Source organism: Cygnus olor, chromosome 7, assembly GCF_009769625.2.
Source record: "Cygnus olor isolate bCygOlo1 chromosome 7, bCygOlo1.pri.v2, whole genome shotgun sequence".
Taxonomy (NCBI): Eukaryota; Metazoa; Chordata; class Aves; order Anseriformes; family Anatidae; genus Cygnus; species Cygnus olor.
The window spans coordinates 30,712,682-30,733,924 of NC_049175.1; the positions used below are offsets into that span (position 1 = coordinate 30,712,682).

At 41.5% G+C, this 21,243-nt stretch overlaps 1 protein-coding gene across 3 annotated transcripts in view; it reads right to left on the reverse strand.

The window, feature by feature from the left end:
* Positions 1 to 21,243, reverse strand: part of HSPA12A (heat shock protein family A (Hsp70) member 12A) — an 84,116-nt gene that overhangs the window by 49,453 nt on the left and 13,420 nt on the right. Inside the window, exon 1 of one of the 3 annotated variants that reach the window (XM_040563950.1) lies at positions 11,967 to 12,076. The exons of 1 other annotated variant lie outside the window; for it this stretch is intronic. In XM_040563950.1, coding sequence (XP_040419884.1) covers positions 11,967 to 11,994 — 28 coding nt within the window. In that variant the 5' untranslated portion in view covers positions 11,995 to 12,076. Of the gene's footprint in view, positions 1 to 9,087; positions 9,182 to 11,966; positions 12,077 to 21,243 lie in introns of those variants that run through there. One more of the 3 variants, XM_040563951.1, reaches the window with a different exon arrangement.

The following is a 21,243-nucleotide window of genomic DNA, read 5'->3' on the forward strand; positions in this document are numbered from 1 at the left end:
TTGGATCAGATGCTGTTATCAGCTTCCTTATCCATTCGCACAATTTCCTCCTCTTTTCAAAACCAGATTCGTTTCTATACCATCAACATGGCATTTTTCTTAGAAGTGAAGAACAATATTTCAGGACAAAAAAAAAAAAAAAAAGAAAGAATTAGTAATAAAAAGGTTCCTTGCATCCTGCTGTCTTTCCTGGCTGGATCCAAACCAATACTTTCTGAAGAAGTCAGGACACTGCAATGCTGACACAGCGTCTTTACAACATGGTAAATTTCCCCTCTTAGGATTCTCTCTTTAGAGGACAAAAAGGTAGATGTCAAATCGCTACCTGTATTTTCAGTGTTCCTCTTTGCTACTAGTTCTTTTTGTTACCTGCTTCAGCATTCATGTTTCAGTGATCTATTTTCCAGCCTGTCTTCAGTTATCAGCCTTCCCTGGGTGTACCTTGAAAAGCTATTTATAGCTCCCTATGACGCTCAGAAAATCCCGTGTGGCAATATACACATTTTTTGGTCTCTCAGAGAGCAGCAATTAAAAAACCACTGTGATATTCATATTCATTCGATGACAGCACACTAACTTGGGTGGAGCTCTGTGGAGAATTTATTTGACCCAATTAACTTGTGATTATCCAGAAGTAGAAAAATGTATACAAAGACACTTGCTCTATCCACAAGTATAAAAATATTTGGCAGCAACAAAAACATATTAAGCAGAAACCAGAGGGCTGTCTTTGCTACCCATAGAAAATACTACTTAAAACAGAGAAAAGATTTAGATATTTTCATCCAAAAACTTTAAAATATGTCCCCTTCAGTTTCAGAATGCTCTTGAAAATTTATGCATAAAGGCTGAATTTGTAAAAAAAAAAATGTTAGCCTTTCCAATTCTCAACAACTGCTCAACTCTGCTGGAAAGTTAAACTCCTAGTGATTTATCAGTATTTTTTTGACCAGAAAAAAAAAATCTTTCCAAGAACATGACCATTCTGCACTAGTATTCACTGTTACACTTCATCTAAGTAATATGCCACTCCCGCAAATAAGAATAATGCCAGCTCCTGCTAAACAAGAATTCTGCAATGAGCCCTACACATCACCAACCTGGAGTTTTGTTGGATCAGGAGAGGAAAACCTTAGAAGACAATTTTATAATTTCTCAGGCAGCAAACTAGAATTTTAACCAAAACATACTATTACGGTGATTCTGTAGAGTTGCTATCATTTTGGCACAAGCAGCCGTCACATTACGTTGCACCAGTTTAAAATTGTTTGATATTATTTCATAACACCACTAGCTAATGGTGTGCAATAACGGGGCCAACCCTAACTGTTGTAACTCTGTTGTTAAAAGAGGCCCTGACACTACCAGCGCTTGCAGAGCTAACAACTGAATGAACGCAGTTCAGAATATGAGGAAGTTAAGAAGTCATTTACCCAAGTGGTTGGCATTTACAGAAAATGCTTGCAGGCCAACCACCTTGGATGTAATGCCAGGAGTTCTTCTAACGAGTAGTGAAAAAGTTGTGAAAAGCACATGAAATTAAGAAATGTTTGTACTATCTACCCTATCTAAAGAGAAAGGTGTTAAAATAAACTTGAGTGTGGGAGCATGTGGTGAGTTAGCATTTGCTTGGGGGGAGAAATGTGTGTCACAGAAGAGCAGTAATGCAGAGATATTCCAGCAAGAGTGGGATATTTAAAAATCTCTTATTTCTAAAGAGCTGGGATTGGCTAATCTAAAAGAAAGCCAGAGAATGGGTAAAGGCTTGCAAGGAACCTGATTTGAAATCATACAAGAAAAAGCCTAGTCTCTGGGAGTAAATTCCTCTTCTTGAGGATTAAAAAAAAAAAAGAAAGAAAATTATGTCCTGGACAGTATCACGGTATTTGGAACAGTCCCTAAAAGCAGAATGACTTATTGAGGCTGATTTAAAGAAAAAAACACAATCGTGTCCTGCATAGCTCAAGTTCCAGCTTTATCTCCTGTGTTTACCAAGGATCGCTATCTGTGCCAAACTACACACTCTGAAAGGATATATAGCTAAATAACACGTGATAAATACACATTTAATTCTTGGTAATTTGCAGGTCACAATAAATGGAGCAACCTGATTTAGAATCCAAATTAAGTCTTCAAATACTTACACCAATTTTTAAACTGATCCAAGATATGATGCAAACTTTTTGAACAGAAATTCTTTCATTTACTTATGTACTAAGTATGGGCACATCGTTGCTTGTAAACATTAACTTGAAATACAACTGTCTGTATCAGGGTATTGGATAGTTTAACTAAATGTGTACAGAATGAATTTGACCATGTCATTGCATTTTCTGACTTTAGTCCTAAGCAATTGCCCAATCACGTCCTGTGCATTTTCAAGTTCAACAGTAGAGGAAGGGAAAAAAGCTAAGTCTGTCTTTTTCAGCACTTTTTTTTTTAAAAAACATTCAAAAGATTCTATCTGATTTCCAAATCCCCTAACACTTAGAGAAGTGGTAAAATTATGGGATCAACAGATACTGTATTAATAATGAATCATATCCATTATCGTATTAGCTGCAATTGCTGGTTTAGCAGATTTAATTTCAAATATTCCTTCTTTTCATCTAAGCACAAGCAAGAGTTTATTTGCTGTGGTTTCCTACAGTAGCTGATCAGTTTAGATTTTCCTGTTTCTCAGTAAATGATCAGCCACCCTCTAAGTTTTCCAACTTAGCTGATGACAAAAAGCAACAAAGGATTAATCTTTAAGTAACACAGAATATAGTCAGTAAGAGCAAAGTCGACAAAATTAATAAAAACTTAGCTGACCTAATATGAACATTTCCACTGATAACACGTTCAGCTGACTGTGATTTACTAACAGATCTAAAGATCTAATAGATCTAGGGGACCAAGCTCACTGTTTCATCAGAAAAATCAGTTAATGGCAGGTGGTCTCCTCTGGAAGACTATCAAGTCTATCCTGCACATTTTGGAGCCCCTGCAACGTGTTCTTGTTCAGGACTGGATAAATAAGTTTTAGTAATTCACTCAAACATCACATAGGAGGATCACTGTGGTCCCAGACAATCAGTTTTAAGACAGAAAGCTTAAACCTGCTTTAAGAAAAACAGCTGCTAAACCTCACAGTCACAAGGTAATAAGCTGGCACTACAAGTTTTTTCAGCAGCTACACAAAATCTACTCTTTCATTAACCTTATTAAATATTTACTTTTATAAAATTCAGCAATACCAGGCATCAGCAAGATTTTCTGCTTCAAATGTTAGGGAAATTGTTAATGCATTCACTGCCAACAGAAGGTGTCCTGCAACCCAAGTAACATAGACAATAAGTTTTTGTAAGTGTTCAATCTCTCTAGGTAAGAATTTAAGAAGACAAGTAAAAACAGCAATTCAGCAATGATTTGCTGCTAAACAGCATTAAGCGCAGAAATCCAGCCAGGACAGAAAAGAGGGGAAATTTTTGAGCATGTCTCATGTTACTAGTTTATCACATGGAAAAGAAATAACTTTAAAAAAAAAAATAAAAGAATAAATAAGGTATCAAGCCTCAACTTCTCCATCAGAAACCCCAGCGTGGTGGACCCTTCCAGGCATGCTCTGCAGTAGAGTCATGGCTGGGAAGAGAAGTGCACTTGCTGAACCTTCGCAGAGCTCACTTCCAACTGAAAGCTTCAGCACTCATGGCCTGGATTTCTTACAGGTGTTTTGCTAACCAGAAAATGGGCATCACCATTAACCCTAGTGAGTATGCTATATCCCAATCCATGCATCTTAAGGTCGCTTTTATCACTGTGATCTTCCTGCCGTGACCACAAATCTAACACTTGCTAATTAAACTCTACTGATTTTCTGAATCGATGATAGGATCAATATTATTCCCTGTTTCAGGTGATAATTTCAGCATTTTAAGAAGTGTTTCCACAATAACGTTTAAGTACAAACAGATACTCCGAAGTCAATTGTTTCATTCCATGACCTACAGTGCAATGAATTCCATTCGTTGTGTAGGTTGGAGCCTTTGCCTGAGCTCAGGGACTCCACTGGGAAGATCAAGATACCAAATCCTTTTCCAGAAGCTCCCAAACTCCTGCGTATTCCTGCACTACACCACCCTGCCTCAAACAACAATCCTTCTTCCATTTGTATAATGTGCATCTACCGTTCCATATGCCAAATCCATTCAGCCTCTTAGTTATCTGTTGGCTGACAAACCAGGTGGACATGGTAAGTCAGGGTGCATCAGACCTACTACAAACACCACTACTGCAGCTGATCTTTATCTATAAATCCAATAAATCCAGGTTAACTGAATGCTGAATGCACTGTGCACATGCTGATCATTTTCACAGGTCAAACACTTGCACGTATCTGATGGCCATTTCTCGGCAATATCCAGCCAGTCAGAGGTTGGTGAGAGTGAGTGCTATATGTGGCTCTGATCTCATTCAGTTTGCTGGTCATACGAAAATCTTGACAAAATTCTTCATCTTCCATCTGGCCAACATCTCTGGATTAAAAATTTTAAAAAAGGATGCACCGAGTGAAATATAGGGACAGGGTAGACATCGTGCAGTAAGAGAACAGAATTCAAAGCTTTGTTTTTCATTCGAAACATTGTATATCATTTCAAGCATCAATAATCATTTTGCTGCAAGCAAAGCTTGCTAATGATGTTTGCACAACAGGGAAGGAAGGGTTTACCATATTGCTATTAGCTGGAAACCGCTGCATTGGTAAAGAAAACCTTATTCAGCTTTTCATATTGCTGAGACTTTGCTTTGCATTAAGCACAAAATGTCACAGCTTCCAAATGTAATGTGACAACCTAGAGCATTTTACTGCAAATACAAAGATGGCCTTTGAAAATAATTATAGAACAACAACAAAAAAAAAGATGGAGAGAAGCAAATACAAAGAAATACTTTAAACATCCTCATGTATAATAAAAAGATCCCATATTTCATATCAGAAGTAAGAACCTCCTGTTTCCACTGAAACTAATGACCCTACTGCTATTAACATCAACGGAACCAGAGTTCTTTGTTTTAAAATGCCAGTAGGCATCCAGTCTGTTGAAGACTCCAATGTACTTCCCTTCTATGAATACAGCCGTAGCTAATCCCTGATACAAATCCAAGTTTCCTGATACCCTTTCATAATAATCAGTCATTGCAATGATACCAATTAGAGCATAGTAATTTTCTAAAGAAAAAAATCTCCCAATTCTTTGGATAAAATAAAAAAAAAATAAAAAAAAAAAAACTAAAAATTAGACATATTTCTCATTACAAGCTATGAACTTCATTTAGGTTTCTACATTCCCTTCCGATCACGGTTACAGTTTGAGTGGAGGAATTACTTTTCCATTATGCTATAAAGCTCTCTAAGGTCTTTACTATTATTGTTAAGACTATCAGAATACAATCCCAGATTCATCCCGTCCCTCGCTTCAGGGATACTATTCATTTTCCTGCACCTCACATGCAAAAGGAAACTAAAAGACACCACCTATTTTCTGTTCTATTAAACTTAAGTTAAAAACCACATGCAGGAACTTGCAATAACCTTCTGAACACAACACTTGCGCTAAGTTCACCTCTTCTGACAGTATGTAGGCTGAACTATTTTCCCTAGATTTGATCTGACCTCACTAATCCTTGTAAACTGGACCAGAACAGACCTCGAATGCTTCCATGCTTTCTACACAACTGTGTCTGTAAAACCTCTGCCAGGTTGTTATGAGTCCTGAGATTTTTCCCACTTGATCAGAACCCGCTCACACAGCAGGGCCTGGAGCGCAGCAAACTCACCAGCAGCGGTCATGCAAAGATTGCTCATGTCCTGAACTCTGGCTCTTCTGCACCCATGCCCTACTGCCAGAAGAAACACAACTGACTCTTCTTTATGCAGACAGGGAAGGCAGGCTGCGTTAGCAGATGCGTGTCGTGGTACATGTGGGCTAACAACAAATTCTGAGGCTTAATGCACTGTAAGACAACTCCCCAGGATCGTTCTAAATATTCCACAGACACAGTTCTCTTACAGATACCTTTAGTATGCACTAGCTAATCTTCTGTCCCTTCAACAAACTCCTCTGAACCCGCTTCCTTCAGGCTTCCTTGGACTATTAGCCTCTGTCCAAGCACTGTTTTCCTGTCCTCTCATCTCCTCCCTCCTTGCTTCTACACAAAAAGACCTAAGGAACAGAAAACAAAACACACAGATGTTCACAGAGCCTAGATTCTGTAAAGAAACCTTCCTAGAAAAGGTTTCCTGCTGCCTCTCTGTCACCATCACGTCTGTCATCATCTACCTCATCAACTTGGTTCACTGCAAGGTTGTCAGGAATGGCACTAATAAGATTACGCTCCAGTTCCCAGGACCACACGCATAAAACAGAGCACGTGTGATGCTAGGCACTTTGGGGAATGCACCACTTTCCAGCTGAAGGTGGGCTGGTTGCTTGCTTTTTCTTTTAAAAAAAACACAACCAAAATATTACAGCATTATTAAATTACCTGTTTTAGCATGAGTTCCTACTTAAGAATCTTCTCAAGATGTAACTGTATCCTGAAAAGAAAGCAATCCCAGATTTACCTTTCTGGGTCAAGATACTCAGAGAAACGTTGGTAAAAGACTGAACAAAAGTCACTGTTTGGCTTTTCTGGATCTTGTGTTCAGCAGAGAAAATAAACGTCTTCCCCTGCCCCTGCTTCTCACCCAAAACAAACAAACTAACAACAAGAAAGAAAGAGGGAGACAGTGTAAAAGGACTAGCCAAACTGTAAGAAGCAATAGTTATTCTAGTGGTCAGCACGAGCGATGTGATATATAAATCCCTTAACATTCTTCAAGGCTGGTGTTGCTCAAAAATGGGAAAATAAGGGAACATTAGTTGCACAACTGCAAAAAGTGATGTCAAACTTCACAATTCATTAGCAAAGTGAATCTCTAGTCTATGGGTATGAGCGACACTTTACAACTAAATCGAAAATAAGCGTGTTTCTCTATTTTTTTAATTTTACGATCCTGAAAACAGGTTAGTAAGCAGGCTTAAAGGAAAGTACCTTATGAGGAGAGAAGCTAAGGACAGAAGAGAGAAAACTGACGTTTAGGATTTCTAGAGCAGATCACAAAATCATGCAGTCACCGATCGAAATCAACTTCCAGAGGTTTTTATACTAGCACCCATCAGGACTCCATTCAAATGCCATGACTGTGCATGCACGTCACAGCAACGGGACCAATGGCAACCAGCGGATGGTCACCAAAAAGGTACACTTGCACGATGACACGCAGATGATACAGCTTGCAATGGAGTCTCCTATGGCTAAAACCACAAGATGAGCATAGCTGAGGAAGCAAGAGAGCCACTGTGAAAGGATGATTTTTGAATGCGGGAGTCCCATCACGACAATACTGAAAGCTTTTGTAAATGGCATGCCTTACCGGTCTGATTATCGTGTGTGCTCTGCTAAGGTATCCATGGAAACTTAAGAAAGAGATGTTAAATTTGTTAGATCTGTTTGGCACAAGGAATGGGGCCTACCATAACCACTGGTATTTTGATCTTTAAGCATGGAGAAAGCCTCAAGGGCCCTTGAATGAAGATGAAATTTGCAACATCAAATTGTCACAGGAATGTATTTCCCAAACAATGATCAGGAGGTGGCAAAGACGCACTAAAGAAACTTTGATTTTGATGTTCTCATTATCTCTTACAAGAGAAAAACAGCCAGATTGTTGTAAGAGAGAGGGACAGATCCAAATATCCACTCCAGACTTCACGTGAAACAGGAGGAAAAGTATGCACACAGAGAGCCTTGTGGTGAAAGGCCATGCACAACAGGTGAACATGGAGCACTCTGAACTTTAAAATCCTTAGACAGAGTACACACAGAGGCTCTGCAAACCCCTAGAGAGGGGTCCTGAAAAGCAATACAGATCTGAAACATATCTAGAAAGGAACAAACCAAAGCAGTGCTCACAGATGACTCCCTATGCTGTTTGCTTCTCCCACAAGGAGAAAAACTTCCCCAAGAAGATTACAGCAGGTTGGGCACATTTCTGCTATACAGACAGAGTTATTCTTCAGAGACAAGAGCAAATAAACTTCCACAGATTACATGAAATTGTTACTATAAAACTGCAGTCACATACGCACTACTCTCTTGACTCCAAACGATAAAAATTGTTAGAAATGCCTCTCAAAATTCCTAGGAAACTGCATCTCCAGAGCACAGACTGTAAGCGCTGGTCAAAGTGTTCAAGAATCAGTGTCAGAAGAAACAGTTGAAGAAAGAGCCTCTCCAGGTCTCCTGTACTTGCAAATTGAGATGCTTTCAGAACCGATCTGTGTGCCCAGCATGCTGCAAAGCAGTCACAGTAGGGCTACTGGGGCCAGCGAGCCCCAAACGACTCCAGCACACGACCAGATCACAGCAGCACGCCAGCACCAGGGCAAAACGATGCCAAAGCGATGCAGTTGCTAAAGCAGTTCTCCCGTGTCCTTGACACACCCTTATGCAGTCCTCAGCAAAGGCACTGAGAAAACAAGAACAAAGGCAGTCCAGCCTGAGTGCCGGCGTCCACGTTCTGAGCATTTTAGTTTATTTACTTACTTTTTTATTCGAACTGACTGCATTTTCCTTTTCATTTACATGAAAACCTTTCTCAAACCCCTCTGAGGCAGGCTTTGAAGGAATTTCCTGTTTTAATACCCACTGCCATCCTAATTTTAAAACACTGCAAAGTTACTGCTTTAATAATAGTTATGGCAAAATTTAAAACTCATACTTGTTTATTTTAAATGCATATCGCTATGTTTCTTAACACAACAGCAAACGGGTCATAGTTGACATATTTTGAGTAATGAGAACTATGGAAAGTTCTTTTTAAGACCAAAATGTGCCTGGTGACTGAGTAGAGGCAGTTTTAATTTAATGACCAAGGAGCCAGAACATTTGGTAGAGTTAAGAATGAGAAGTCTTCACGTATGTTACAGGCATTTCACATCACTGAAGTTCGTATTTGACAGAAGCATTCCCTGAGCGCAACCCCAACATCTTTGGCCTTACATCACAAAACAGCTGCACACTCTTCAGGAAAACATCTGGGAAGCAAGCAGAGCATTTACAGTCACGGCCCATGGACTTCAGAGCTCATCCTGAAACAGGTTCCAAGTCCTCCTGGTATCTCTTTCATTGCTGGGGAAATACAGCCGGGCAGGTCTGCGCCATAGTGTCGTAACCTAGGGTTTTACCCATTTCTACTTTCAACTAGCAAGGCTGTTAACAGAAGAGTTAAAAGTATCATATAGAAGCTGAATATGTAAGCAATTGATGGTATTTATGGGCACGCACAAAAAGAAGCTGCTTAGTGAAATCGTTAATGGCAAATCTCATCTACTTTACATTAAAATAAATAAATAATAGGAATAGAGCCAAGCTCCCCCCAAAGGTTGCTTCATACCCACTTACGGTCATGATTGCTCTTGTTCTTCTCCTTGGGAGTACCATCACTTGAATGCAGTTTTTTATTATTTACCCATTTTCCATTATTGCTCACTGAGAGCCTGCATAACTTTTTTAAATACCCAAATAAGCCAAGTTGCTCTTTCACAATACGTACAGACTAAACCTGCCACAGACAGACTTTACTAAAACCATAAGTGTTGCACTCTTTGAAGTCAAACACTTCTGAAATCCCGCCTTACACAACATCAAAAAGTAATTCAGGTACAGAAAATGGAAGTGATGGGATCACCTGGGATGCTTTAAACTAAAAAAGTATTTTAAGATTTCTTTTTTAAAATAAAGGTACGGTTGCTTGGGGCAGTTATTGATAGAATAAGTGGCATCATAGTAGATGATAGCAAAAAGCATTTGGCAGAAAAGAGTAAAAGGTAAGATAGCAGTCAACTCGCATATTGCCCCAAACAGCACTGACAGAGTCAGAGAGCGTAACAGAACCCTAACCTTGACGTTTATGTGCCTGGACCAGCTCTTTTGTAGCTGAGGCAGCACTCTGCTCTCCCTGCACAGAGCCAGCCTCCTGAAGGCTGCTCTAACTTCAGCTGGCACCCAAAGCCACTGCAGTCTATTCCTGCTGCTGGTTGCAGATAGGTTTGAGACACACTGGTCACACCCTCGGGACCTGCTTAAAACCCTGCTACCCCACACATCCGCCAGACAAAGCAGCCCCTGGACAGGACAGAGCTCCTGGGGCCTCAAGCAGCCCTCGGGGAGCCTTGCAGCCACAGAGCTGGGCAGCCCCCTCCCTGCTGCTGGCCCAGCGGGAATAAACTGAACACCCAGACCAAAACCTTACTGGGTGTGTGCCGTAAAGGCAAACTTGTCAGCTGGATCAGCATCACCCAGTTCTAAGCCAAAAGCGCTGAAAGTCGGTATAATTAGAAGTTTTACACGCAACAGCTCCTGGAGACGAACAGTTTCATCCAGGCTCACGCTAAGCAAACTGCAGATACCGCAATGCTGCGCTAAGCGAAGCTGTGCAATGACTGGCACATAGCGCATGCAACACTTTGCTGCTTTACATCCAGACATTTCTTCTGCGCATTGCACGCTGCTGCAATAAATGACTGCAGCTTCAGCACTGTCAATACAGTAACACTCCCTAAATCACGTTTTATCCCTGAAGTCTTTTTTTCTCTGACAGCTTCAGCATTCCAGAGACTGGAAAGTACATAAAGGTTTCTGGCGTAACAAATCATTGATTTACTACCTGGTATTCCACCTTCTAACAAAATCCCCTCCTGCACACATTCACCCTGTGCCACGAGTTACTTGATTTCAGCACTGCACTGCCCTAACCTTGCAACTTCGCAGAAAACAAAGCACACGACACCCTGCCACCCAACAGACAAATGAACCTGTCATTCTCTCCTCGCCTTTGTCAGCTGCTTGCTGGAGAACTGCTACAGGCAGCTTCACACAAAACAGAAGAGACTTGCTTTGGGAGGCACTTAAGGAACACAAACACGAGGGGGGAAAGACGCTGTAAGGATCATCTTGAAGACTCAACTAGCTTCTAATTATTATTGTTGTGTTGTTTGAAACAGATACCCTGTGCCTCCTTTTATTCCACACGCGCTGCGGCTAAGCTATTTTACTCCAAACATTCCCCAGATCCCACCACGATCCGTATAAACTCAACCTTTCAACTTTCCCCACGAATTACCACTGCCACCTTAGGCTCAGCATTAGTTTTCTCGAATCCCTGCAGCACTGTTGGGAAGAAGGGACGGGGAGATCGGATGCAACCGGGCTGTGCCTGCATCCCCCTGGGGTTCATCCACCCACACAGATCACCTCACCCCCGGGCCCCCCATCCCTCCCCAGCCTCCTCCCCACACAAGCAGACCCCCTCCCCCCCCCCCATCCTGCAGGAGCCTCGTTGATGGGTTTTATCAGGCACTGCGCGATCACGAAGGGACCCAAAAACCACGGGACCCTCGTTTGGGGCCCGCCAGGATCCGGCCCCCAGCCCCCGAGCCGAGACCCGCAGCCCCCGGGGCCACCCCCACCCCGCTCTCCCACCCTGCCGCCGGCTTTTATTGCACCGCATCGCCCCCCCCCCCCCCCAGCTACAGACGCCCCCTGCCTTTATCCCTCGCCCCCAGGGGCACCCCATTTCCAGCCCAGACTCCCCTTTTCCCCCCGAGAGCCCCCCAAGCCCCTCTCAGGCCGCCGCTTTGTCCCCGCACGCGCCCCCCCCCCGCCTGCCGCAGCGCCGACCCCCGGGGACGGGGCGGGTCAGCGCCGCCTCAGGGGGGTCTCGGGGGGGGTCACTGCAGGTCTGCAGCCCCCGGTGTCCCCCAAAACCCCCCGGCGTCCCCTAAAACCCCCGTGGCAGTGCCCCCCACCCCTCCTCCGGGCGGCTCCGGCCGCCTCCCCCCGCTCGGCGCTGCGCTCCTGCATTGCGGCGGCCGCCCTACCTGCCGCGCCGCCCTCGCTCTCCGACATGGCCGGGCACCCTTCCTCCTCCTCCTCCTCCTCCTCCTGTCGCTACCCGGCTGGGCCCGGCTCGACTCAGCTCCCTCCCGGCCCCACCCCGGCCCTGGCAGGGGCGGCGCGGCCCCTCCCCGCCGCGGCACGGCTAATCGCGACGGGGGGGGGGAACGGCGAGCTGCGGGGGGCGGCCGCGGCACTGCGGGGATCGAGGTGCCCTTGGACAGGGCTCTGGCACCCCCCCGGGCTGAGCTCCGGTACCGGGAGGTTTGGAGGTGATCAAAGGGGCTGCAGGACCTGGGAGAGAGACGCGCCCGCCGGCGCTCCGGCCGTGAGAGTTTGCCTAAGTGAGAAGAGCCGAGGGGAAAAATGAGGCTGAGATCCTCCCAGTCGTGATCCTGCAGCTGGAGGAAGTGTTTTCCTGTCTCCCTCCCCTGCTTCTTGGGTCTGTTCTTATTTTCCAGCCTCAGCAGCCATGCGTGCTCTGAAAGCCCTGCTCCCACGGAGCAAAGAACTGAGGGCACGAACTGCGAGCGCGGCCTCAGCCCCTCCTGACTCCTGGGCTCAGGACATCACCCCGATACCCATCACAGGTCTTTGTTAGGTTCACACAAAGCTTGTCCCGAGTCCTCCCGTCGAAGCTGTCGCTGTGACCAGGCAGGATCCGGGGAAGCCCTGGAGGGCTCGAGAAGCTTGAAGCAAAACCCTACGGCCTGCAGGTGCTTACTCAGCACAACCCGGGTTTTGCCCAGGTTCCCTCCCTCAAAGCATGGCTCTGACAAGAGCCCTCGTGCCGTTAGCTCGGGTCCCCGTGTTTTGTTCCCTTTGAGGAGCCAAGGTGTGGCACGAAGGTAAAACCCCAGCAAACCACCTCACGTGTTCTCAGCCGACCCGCAGAGGCCTGCACCAGCCCTGCACGCACTAAAACCAAGATTGCCTCCCCAAACCTGCTGCTGTGACCAGAGCAAACGCTCAGCTCCCCAGCTCTCTGCCTCCCAAAGGGATTTGCCAAGCCGCTGAGGAGCGGGGAGGGAAGGAGCACGCCGCAAAGGCTCCCAGGAACGGCAGCATTTGAGCAGCTCGTGGCGCTAGGCACATCAGCTGCACGCGTAGCTCCCTGGGGAGATCCCCGGCCACAGGGATCCCTTGCAGGATCTGCCAGGAGCAGGGGCGGCGTGCACTGGAATTGCTGCTGCCTGCGCTCCCCCCTGCGCCGTGCCATGCAACAAAGGGGAACATCTGGCCAATGGGCTGCTTTAATTACCTATTTATAGTCGGGCTGAATATTTATGCTGCCATTAAATGGCCTCGGAAATAAGAAACCAAACAACCCCAACGCTGGGTTTCCTGACAAGAGACTTAAATAGCAACAAAGTTTTGCTTCGGATTAAATACACTTCAATAGCAATTGATCGTACCCTTTAGAATGCATTGAGATAATTAACAATGGAAGGGGGAGAAGCAAAAGAAACAATCAAGAAAAACAAACACAGACCAGAATCGTATACTTTCAGGAAAAAAAAAAAAAAAAGGCATTATATGCAGACAAGTCTTCCATGATGATTCGAGCAACAAGACAACACGCATAAAAATAGCATTTGCTGGGTACAGACATCTATCCGAATGTCAAGGCAGTGACTACATTATTCAGTATCAAGCCAGGTTGCCTAAGTTACGCGCTCAGCTGTAGGTGTTTTGAATAATGCAGCAGGAGAATATTTGAACGCATGTGACTGCTGGTTTCAGAAATAAGACCCTTTTCCCAGAGAGCTTAGCATCTCCTTTTCAATCTAATGAGAAGAACCAAGTAAAAAAAAAATAGACTCACAATCTAAAATATAAAACATAGGACTAAGGCATCTTAAATTGTGTTTTGCTTTATATAGATAAAACTAAATCATACTGAAAAATACTACAGAAAAATAAAACAGTACATTATTTTTACCCTGACAACTCTCTCCATTGAAAACAAATTAAAAATACATTTCATATGAAAGAAAAAACACCTTCAGAAAGGGTTACCGTAACAAATAAGCCCACTCAAGGGCTGGAAACACTTTGTTTTGATTCCTTAGGAAGTTTGTCACTTTTATGGTCATTTTGATATGTTGTTTGGAGTCTGTGGTTTTAATGGTTGAAAATTTTATAAGCATAACAGGAAACGAGTCTAAATATAATAAATAAAAAGTAAGAGTACAGCAGATAGATTTTGAAAAGGATAGCAAAAGTAAAGTCATCTACATTCTCTGAACACCTGCTCTAATGAACGTATAGATGAGCTAATTAGCTTGTCCCCTACACAAGATTCAGCTTTAGTGCGGATCTGGAAAGAATTTTTTCTCCTTCTCAGTGAACCAACATCAGCTGGCTTAGTACATTGCAAGGGAGTAGCAGCACAAAGGAAGAACCTTTGAAATGTCACAGTATTTTTGTAAGACTACCAAGATACCCGTCAGCGTTAAATTCAAGCACCTGGTCCCGTATTTATTACGGTATTAGTCTGACTATGCAGAGAAATACGATTACTGTGGATGCTTGGGATAGCCTTCTGTTCAAGTTCCCTCTCAAGCACCTACTTGGGACTGATACCTCTCAAACACAATCAAGAACAGTGATTTAATATACTGTATTTTTCATCCACAGAGCACTTCTCCTAGGTTTCTAGAGAGCTGCAGCCTCAAACCATTCAATCCATCACACGAGGGGTTCAGATATGCCAACATAAACTGACAGTACAAGAATAATCGCTGTCTAACCTCACTGATTTTAACAGAGCTACCACATAGATGTTAGGCATTAGCATCAATGAAAATTTCATGAGAAGGCTGAAGATCACTACAGTGCCCTCTCAGGGCCATATTCACATGTTGTGAGTGCTGCACAAGACTGTGGCCAGCCAGTGAAAAGAGCTACGTGCTTCTCACGCATGATGATGAGGGGCTCGGCAAGGCACTGCTGGGTAGCACTGAGAATCATCAAGCTGTAAATGCAAGGCACAGAGACCTGGAAGGAATGCAGGCATCTGGATATCGCTTTTAATGCGTCTGACAGCAAGATGTACAGATCTTATTACAGACGTGGAGACGAGTGTGCCACATACCCAGTACCAGTACCAGGGAAAGTGGTATCTTTAAAAGATACAACACATTTAAAGCAAAAGAAGAGAAGGCAGGTAAGCATTCCTCCTGTACTGGCAGCTCAGGAATGCCTCAAAACACTATGTCTACCTGCTCAATTAAAATGCCTGGGGTAATGGTTTCATACTGCAAAGATTCCTCTGAGGTACTTTCTGGAGCACCATTAAACATATAATACCTGATGTTTTTGTCATCTGCGCAGTTATTGCAATCTCCTCCTTCATTCCAGCTGTATGGTTTTCCACTTTACAGCACTTTTACCTCTCCAGCTCTGCACATTGGTTCATGTACTAATAACTTAGAAATTAACTTCATTACCGAGTCAATTGGCAATCTGTGTTTTCCTAGATGAAGTTGCTATCTTCCCCTCTCCTCTTATTTTAATACTCAAGAAATCTTTGTAAAGACAAGAAGAAAAGCTATTCAGCACTATCACAGCTTTTCAATAAAGAAAAATATGAGCACATACAAATACGAAGGGTTTCTTCAAAAGAACAGTTTATACAGTTTTCACCTCTCTTTTATACATTTCTTGTTCCCGGTATCCCAGCATCAGTTGGAAATGCATCATTCTCAGAACAGAACCTGCACAGGATCACAGGATTCTTCACCGTTTTACAGCATGAGGTTTCTGCAACGAACCTGCTGTGCTGTAGAAACTGAAAGTGGGGATCTGGTGTCCATGAATCTCTGGCAATACATTACTCCTTTGGAGAGTACTTTCAAATACAGAAATGGCAGCCCAATGCTAACCACTGCTCCCACTGTTGTTGTTGTTTTGTTTTTGCACCTCTTTTACAAACTATACAATTTAGATATGCTGAATGAACAGTCTCTCCAGTGGTAACACGTAGTAAATGTTCAAGAGTCCTATTGTGGATCCCAACGCTAGGTGCTAAGTGGACAAAGCAAAAGATGGATTCAGTCCCAAAAAGTTTCCACTCGCATTGTATGTCCTGAACTCAATTCTTCCTTAAATTCACCATTCTTCTTCTACCTTGGTTGTATAAAAAGTAAATTATATAACTTCATGAGATCATACTGTTCTCATTTTCCAAAAGTAACAAAGCTGCATGTGCATCAACCCATAAGCCTAGCTTTGTTATCTGGTTCCTGAGAACATACACAGTGATTAAATAAGTAATGAGCACATCGGTCTCCACTGAAGTGAACAGAAACGGCAGGTGACTACAAAAAAAGCATCAGACACCTGCAAAAATGAGGAACTCCAGTTTAGGCAGGCCAAAATCCTGCATACCCTACTTCTTCTGGCCTCTGCTCAAGGGAATACATTGTACCCCTCAGGAGGCATGTCTGGGTGTTATTGTGCACAGCCATACTTTGCAGACTGCTTCACTGAATTAAATGGCAATACCAAAATTGCAGTGTTATTTGCAGTGCGAGTAGTAATTGGGTCCCTTAAAAATATCCTGTACCAGACTGATTATAATGAATTTGACAGTGTAAAGGAGAGCCAACTCAGAAAATTATCAGCCTTGACAAGTCGCAGAGGAGCATAATCTCTCATTGTGCACCTGTGATACATAAAAACGTCATCACAGAAATATATCAAATATAAGACAGTTACCAGGCTCCTACCTGGTCCAGTTCCTGTGGTTCAATTAAATAGTAGAAAGAAAAGGCAACATGCTGAAAGATAGGCAGCACAACTGACACGATGCTCCAAATAAACTTTATCCAAGGGGAAAATTTGAAACTAGAAGGATACGCAGTTTCCACGGATTCATTACTCATAGGGAAACTGTCCCTGGGGTTTTATGTAGGTACACGTCAGGTTGGTTACGGGTGTTTTTTTTCCTAAGCCATTTGAGAAACCGTGTGGCAAATATGTAAACATAAGGGTGTCAACCTAGAGCATCAGGATTAGTACAGAATGGATCAGAAGAGTGGGCTCTACAACACACATTAGATTACATCCATCTCACCCTGTATCTGGGAGGCAGAAGAGGTTGCAGACAGACACATGTAGAGAGGAATAAAAGAAGCTTAGAGGCCAACTGAAGAAATGCTAAAGAAGCCTAACAAAGTCATAGAGCAAACAGTAAATGACATGGTCGGTTTTACAAGAAACTATTTGAAGTACACAGGGGAATCTATACCTACACCTTAGGCTGAACACATTGATTACTTACTGGAGTAAATCTTAATGAATTCACTAACCTCCAATTCAGCAAGGTAGTAGGGCTGCTAAACATTTTAGATTTTGAAGGGAAATGAAAAATAACCCAAAGCACTCTGACACTCAAAAGAGGTGCCTAGTGAATACTGGAAATGTTTTTACTATAATATACATGTTTTCATAAGCTTTACAACCTTTAAAATTTCATGCACATGAACATTGTATGATTTGATTTTTGCTTCTAAGTATATTCTCCAAAAAGAAAAGTCTAAACTCTTAAAGGTCTCTTATAAAGACATGCCTTAGAAAGGATCTTGAAACGTAATATTCAAATATACGTGATGTTAGATTTTTTTTTTCAGAGAATAACTTTAAAATATATATATTTGATAGAAATTATACTTAGGACTTACAATGGTACTATTTATTCAGTCATTGGTAGACAAAGCATAGTAAATTACACAGATAAGAAGAAAAAAATAGAAATACTCCAAGATGTAGTGGAAGTGGATATGTTAGTATGAATCCCCTTGTTGAAATATGTTCTTACAAAACATTTAAGAACATTCCAATAACTAACACATTTGGAAAAATTAAAGGACTAAATCAGTCAGTGACTGAGTAAAATATTTACTTCTGCTTAAAATATCTGAAATTAACAGTATCTTGAGTATCACCAACATTTCCTCAAAATCTTAATGTGCCACTTGTCTCTGCACATTCTTTTTTAACTACCACATACTTCTATTTTTGGAATCCTTAATGAGGGCACAAGTCCATAAATGAAAGTATCTAATATCCCAAATGAACCAAGTGAGGCTTTCTGCTTGCTATCTTGATATCTATCTCAGCATGAGACAGATGAGACCTCTGATGTTTTTTTCTTCATTATCACCAAAGGGATGCCAATTCCATAAGATTATACCACTCTATCACTCGTTGTAAATTCTTTCTGAAGGAAGACACTGACACCAGTTTTTGAGGATTTTTAACCATGGAGTCTAGTATGCAAAAATGAAGGCTAAAAATCTGTAAGTCATATTATTCCTGTAAAGGTGAGGATTTATTTTGAGCAGCAGTAAGTAACTAAAAAGTCAAACTATGTAATAACTAACAGCTCAACAATCATATTACAAAGATAGAACTCTTTTTAAGAAAAGTAGTTCATCTTATACAAGATTAACATCACTGAAATAGTTTCTATAAACGAATGTTGATTTAATTACTACAATGGGTACATAAAAAATAGAAACAAAAATAAGCTATTTCCTGTATTTACACAAATGTAAACAAGAATACAGTGTGTCCCTGACTTCAGAATTCAATCATAGATAAAGAAAGAAGACAGCACAGCTCTACTGGCTTACAAAAGTAATTGAAATCGGAAACAGTAGTTCAAATCTTGCTTTGATGAAACAAAGCAGTGACTTGGAGAATGCTGTTATTCGTCCATTTTCATTTAAATACAACAATCTGCACCAAAATCTTTCAAGTGGAACATACAATGCAAGAAACATCCTTCCTCTTAAAAAAAAAAATCTGTTGATTTTGCTTGTGGTATTTTCAATAATGATTTATTATTTCAGTCTTCTTTGCCAGCAGAAAAGAATCTTGTTGACATTCCTCTAAGTGTTTAGGCTAAATCATTGCTGAAGTGCTTGATCCTGGTAATTGAATAAACCAAGAATTTGTTCAGGAGAAAAACTAACACTTTAAATGTTGCCCCTTTTTAAAACTTAATTGCCATAAAGCTGTTTTAATTCCTTGAAGAAATATAATCATTTTAATTTGCTATTTCATTGCAAAAGAATCATCACATAATATTGACCCCATTATTTGCAATAAAATTTATTTATTTATTTATTGGTGAAAATTATCATTTTGGAAAAGTCAAAAGTAATTATTTTAGTATACTATGCATGCATATGTATCTTATAAAATGAGAATTTTCACTGACCCCAAAAATATGCCCATTACTTTTTGCACTTAAGACATGACGGCAACTGTGATCACAGCTTCTTTCAGCTGGATCTGAAGTCTTTTCAAACCAATGGAAAATCTCCCATTGGTTTCAATAATTTTAAATCGGGCCACCAAACACTGATGATAGCTGTCCCCATATCTGGAATCTGTAATAGTGGATGTAATGTTTGCTAATATTTCAAATATTCTTGAGTTCACACTTCATTAATCAGTGCTGTTACACAGAAACTGATTGTCTACAGCACCAGTATGACTGTCACAAAATTTGGATTCAGATGTTTTAAGAGGTCTGCATAATACTTTTCTTTTTGTTTGTTTTGTTGGTTTTTTTTTTGGTTTTAAGAAGACATAAGGACAGAACATGCTGAGAGGGAGACTAGATTGCTTTCAGGATCAGGCAACAACAGCAGGTCTCAGCAAGGACATTTGGAAACCCAAACAGATCAAATGCACAGAGATTAATGTGTTCACACCTCAGATGATCTTTGTTCATCCTTGTTGTCCTCTCTTTGAAACAAAGGGCAGTGAAAGTAAATGTAAGTGCTTCTTTAAAATCAGTTCAGCAGAAAAAATGTCATATTGACAGGGAGCAAGCACAACATAAAAGCCATCACTAAAAGAAGCTGTATTCAGTTTGTTTAGAACGGCAGCATAACCTTTCACGTGAAAAGTAGTACTTGACACTGTTTATAAATAGTGAAATGTGTAAAAATACTGTTTAAATCCATTTGACATCTCTCTTTCGGAGGACTGTATTTTTGGCTGAGTCCATATTTTCAATCCTTTGCCTTGAGCTTGCATATGACTGCTCTGATATTTAGACAGTAGTGACCTTCTTTTACTAATATAAAGAATGGGCAATTTTAAATTTGAATGTACCAAACTACTGCCACTAAATTATAATTTAATGCAAATAATTAATATAATATAATTAAAATATAATTTAATGCAGTGCTCGATACAGGCACAGCCCTCCTCCCGGAAAAGCTTTCTGCCAAAGAAATAGAAAAGAAAAGGAGGAGACAAACCTACATCAAATCAAATGGCTCGCTAACACAATTTGTGTACCAGCATAAAGTAGGTCTTCAGATTGCATGATTTAAATAAAAACAGGTAGTAAACAACACAAAAAAAATGAAGGCATTGCTCAAGAAACAGAAGGAGCACATGGCAAGGAATGTACCACAAGGAGTGACTGCCGAGAGAGAAGTAAGCAGGAGGAGGTAAGAAAAGTGTTTTCTAAAACAAGGTCACCGCAGAAAAGGTTTCGGATTCCAGTCTATGTTTATAGCCTTTGGTGTCAAGCTGTCCAAGAACAGATCCAGAAAGACGGACGCTGTAAAAGTAAATTTTCTCTGTCATCCTTTTTCTCACCCGAGGTGCTATCTGTCAAGGCCTATAAACTTCACTGTGGATATATTATGTTAATAAGACATGAAATACTGTATATAGCTACAGGGAAAATAGGGTGCTTGTATCAAATACATCTTCCTGTTCACTGATGCAAGATCTGAGGGGCATTTCAGCAGATAAATGGGTCTGGAATAACATTAACTTAAAATTGTATTCCTAGTCGTAAACTGCCTATGCAGACAATGGACATGTGAGCAATGCAAACATTGCTGTGAATGGCTATTTATGGTCAGCCTTCCTGGTTCAAACTTTTCAGTGCTAGATATTAAATTACTACAAAAGCAGCACACTTAACTCTCATCATCTCAATTTTGCACTCGAAGCAACTCAAACCAGAGGTTTTAAAGTCAGTTTTTCACAGGCATCCATAACTCATTTTCCATAGCACTGCATGGGTGCTGTGAGGACTCGCTATCTCTCACTAAGCTAGGGAAAACAATAGTTCAGAAGCACTCTAATTCTGAATGGTTCATTTTAGAGTTTCAAAGAGTCTAACTTGCTGCTGCTTTCTCTGAGATGCAGAAGCTAACCATCTAAAAGAGGAAATATCTAGTATTTAGATAGCTAACTCGCAGATAGCTAAATGACCAT